At 65.6% G+C, this 1,105-nt stretch overlaps 1 protein-coding gene across 2 annotated transcripts in view; it reads right to left on the reverse strand.

The window, feature by feature from the left end:
* The window catches only part of TCF7L1 (transcription factor 7 like 1), a 16,124-nt gene that overhangs the window by 4,501 nt on the left and 10,518 nt on the right, over positions 1-1,105 (reverse strand). For both annotated transcript variants that reach the window (XM_021374982.1, XM_021374983.1), the window contains exons 4-6: positions 1,000-1,102; positions 693-776; positions 107-250 (exon numbers count right to left, since the gene is read on the reverse strand). In XM_021374982.1, the coding sequence (XP_021230657.1) occupies positions 107-250; positions 693-776; positions 1,000-1,102 (331 nt within the window). The remainder of the gene's footprint in view (positions 1-106; positions 251-692; positions 777-999; positions 1,103-1,105) is intronic.

The raw sequence follows: 1,105 nt of genomic DNA on the forward strand, positions 1-1,105 counted from the left end.
CCCATCCCCATCCCCATCCCCATCCCCATCCCATCCCCACCCTGTTCCCATCCCATTCTATCCCCATCCCTGTCCCCCGGGCCACCCTTCCCAGGTCCCCACTCACGAGGTGCTGCCGGGGCTGGCGCTGGGCTGCGCCGGCTCCTGCTTCACGATGGGCGAGACGATGGTGGGGTGCGGGATGCCCGAGGGGTGCAGCCCGTGGGTGGGTGGTGGGACCATGTGCGGGGAGAAGCGGCTGGACATCAGGCTGCAGCAGAGGGAGCAGGGTTGTCAGCTTCCCACAGGCACCGATGATCCCAAACCCTACTGAGGACCTCCTGGGATTACAGAGCCTCAGCCCCATCCTGCTGGGGACTGGTTTCTGGCTGAGCTTGCCGCATGGCACCGTGGAGCCAGGGGACATCACTCTTCACCAACAAAGTCACCGTGGGGGTGTTTTTGGCCAAGGGGGGCCACTGCAGTAACCCAACGCTGGTCTGTACCCACATGGAGGTCAGGGAGGCCAGCGCCATGGGATGTGGCCAAAACCCCGTGCCAGCTCAGGGATGCCTGAGGAGGGTCCCTTGCCCATGCTCAGAGCCACCTGGCCATGGGGACGCATCAGGACATGGGGCCCACCTGGATATAGGGAACCACGAAGATACAGGGACTCACAAGGATATGGGGACAACCTGGCCATGGGGACCCACCTGGACATGGAGGCGTTCATGGCGAGGGCAGGGTAGGGGTGCCGAAAGCCGCCAGGGGGTATGGAGTACACGGGCTGTCCTTGCCTGCAAATGCACAAGCTGCAGAAGACACAGGCACAAGCCCCCTCCCCGCGCCACCGGGACCCTCGGGTCGGTCCCCAGCTGACACCAACAGGGACAATATCCCACACTTCCATCGGAGCAGAGTCCCTCCCTTCCCCACCCTATTGCACCGAGCTCACTGGGAGCACGTGGGGCGTGTGGCCGGGAACGCGGCAGGGCCGGGGCAGGAGGAGCCCATCCTTACTGCGGCACGAGCCAGCCCAGAGGGTGCGGGATTTGGCCCACGGCTCCTGGCGACAGCGGGTAGTAGGGGGGCAGCTCGGGTGGGTGCGGCGGGCGCGGGATCCCTG

Source organism: Numida meleagris, chromosome 21, assembly GCF_002078875.1.
Source record: "Numida meleagris isolate 19003 breed g44 Domestic line chromosome 21, NumMel1.0, whole genome shotgun sequence".
NCBI lineage: Eukaryota > Metazoa > Chordata > Aves > Galliformes > Numididae > Numida > Numida meleagris.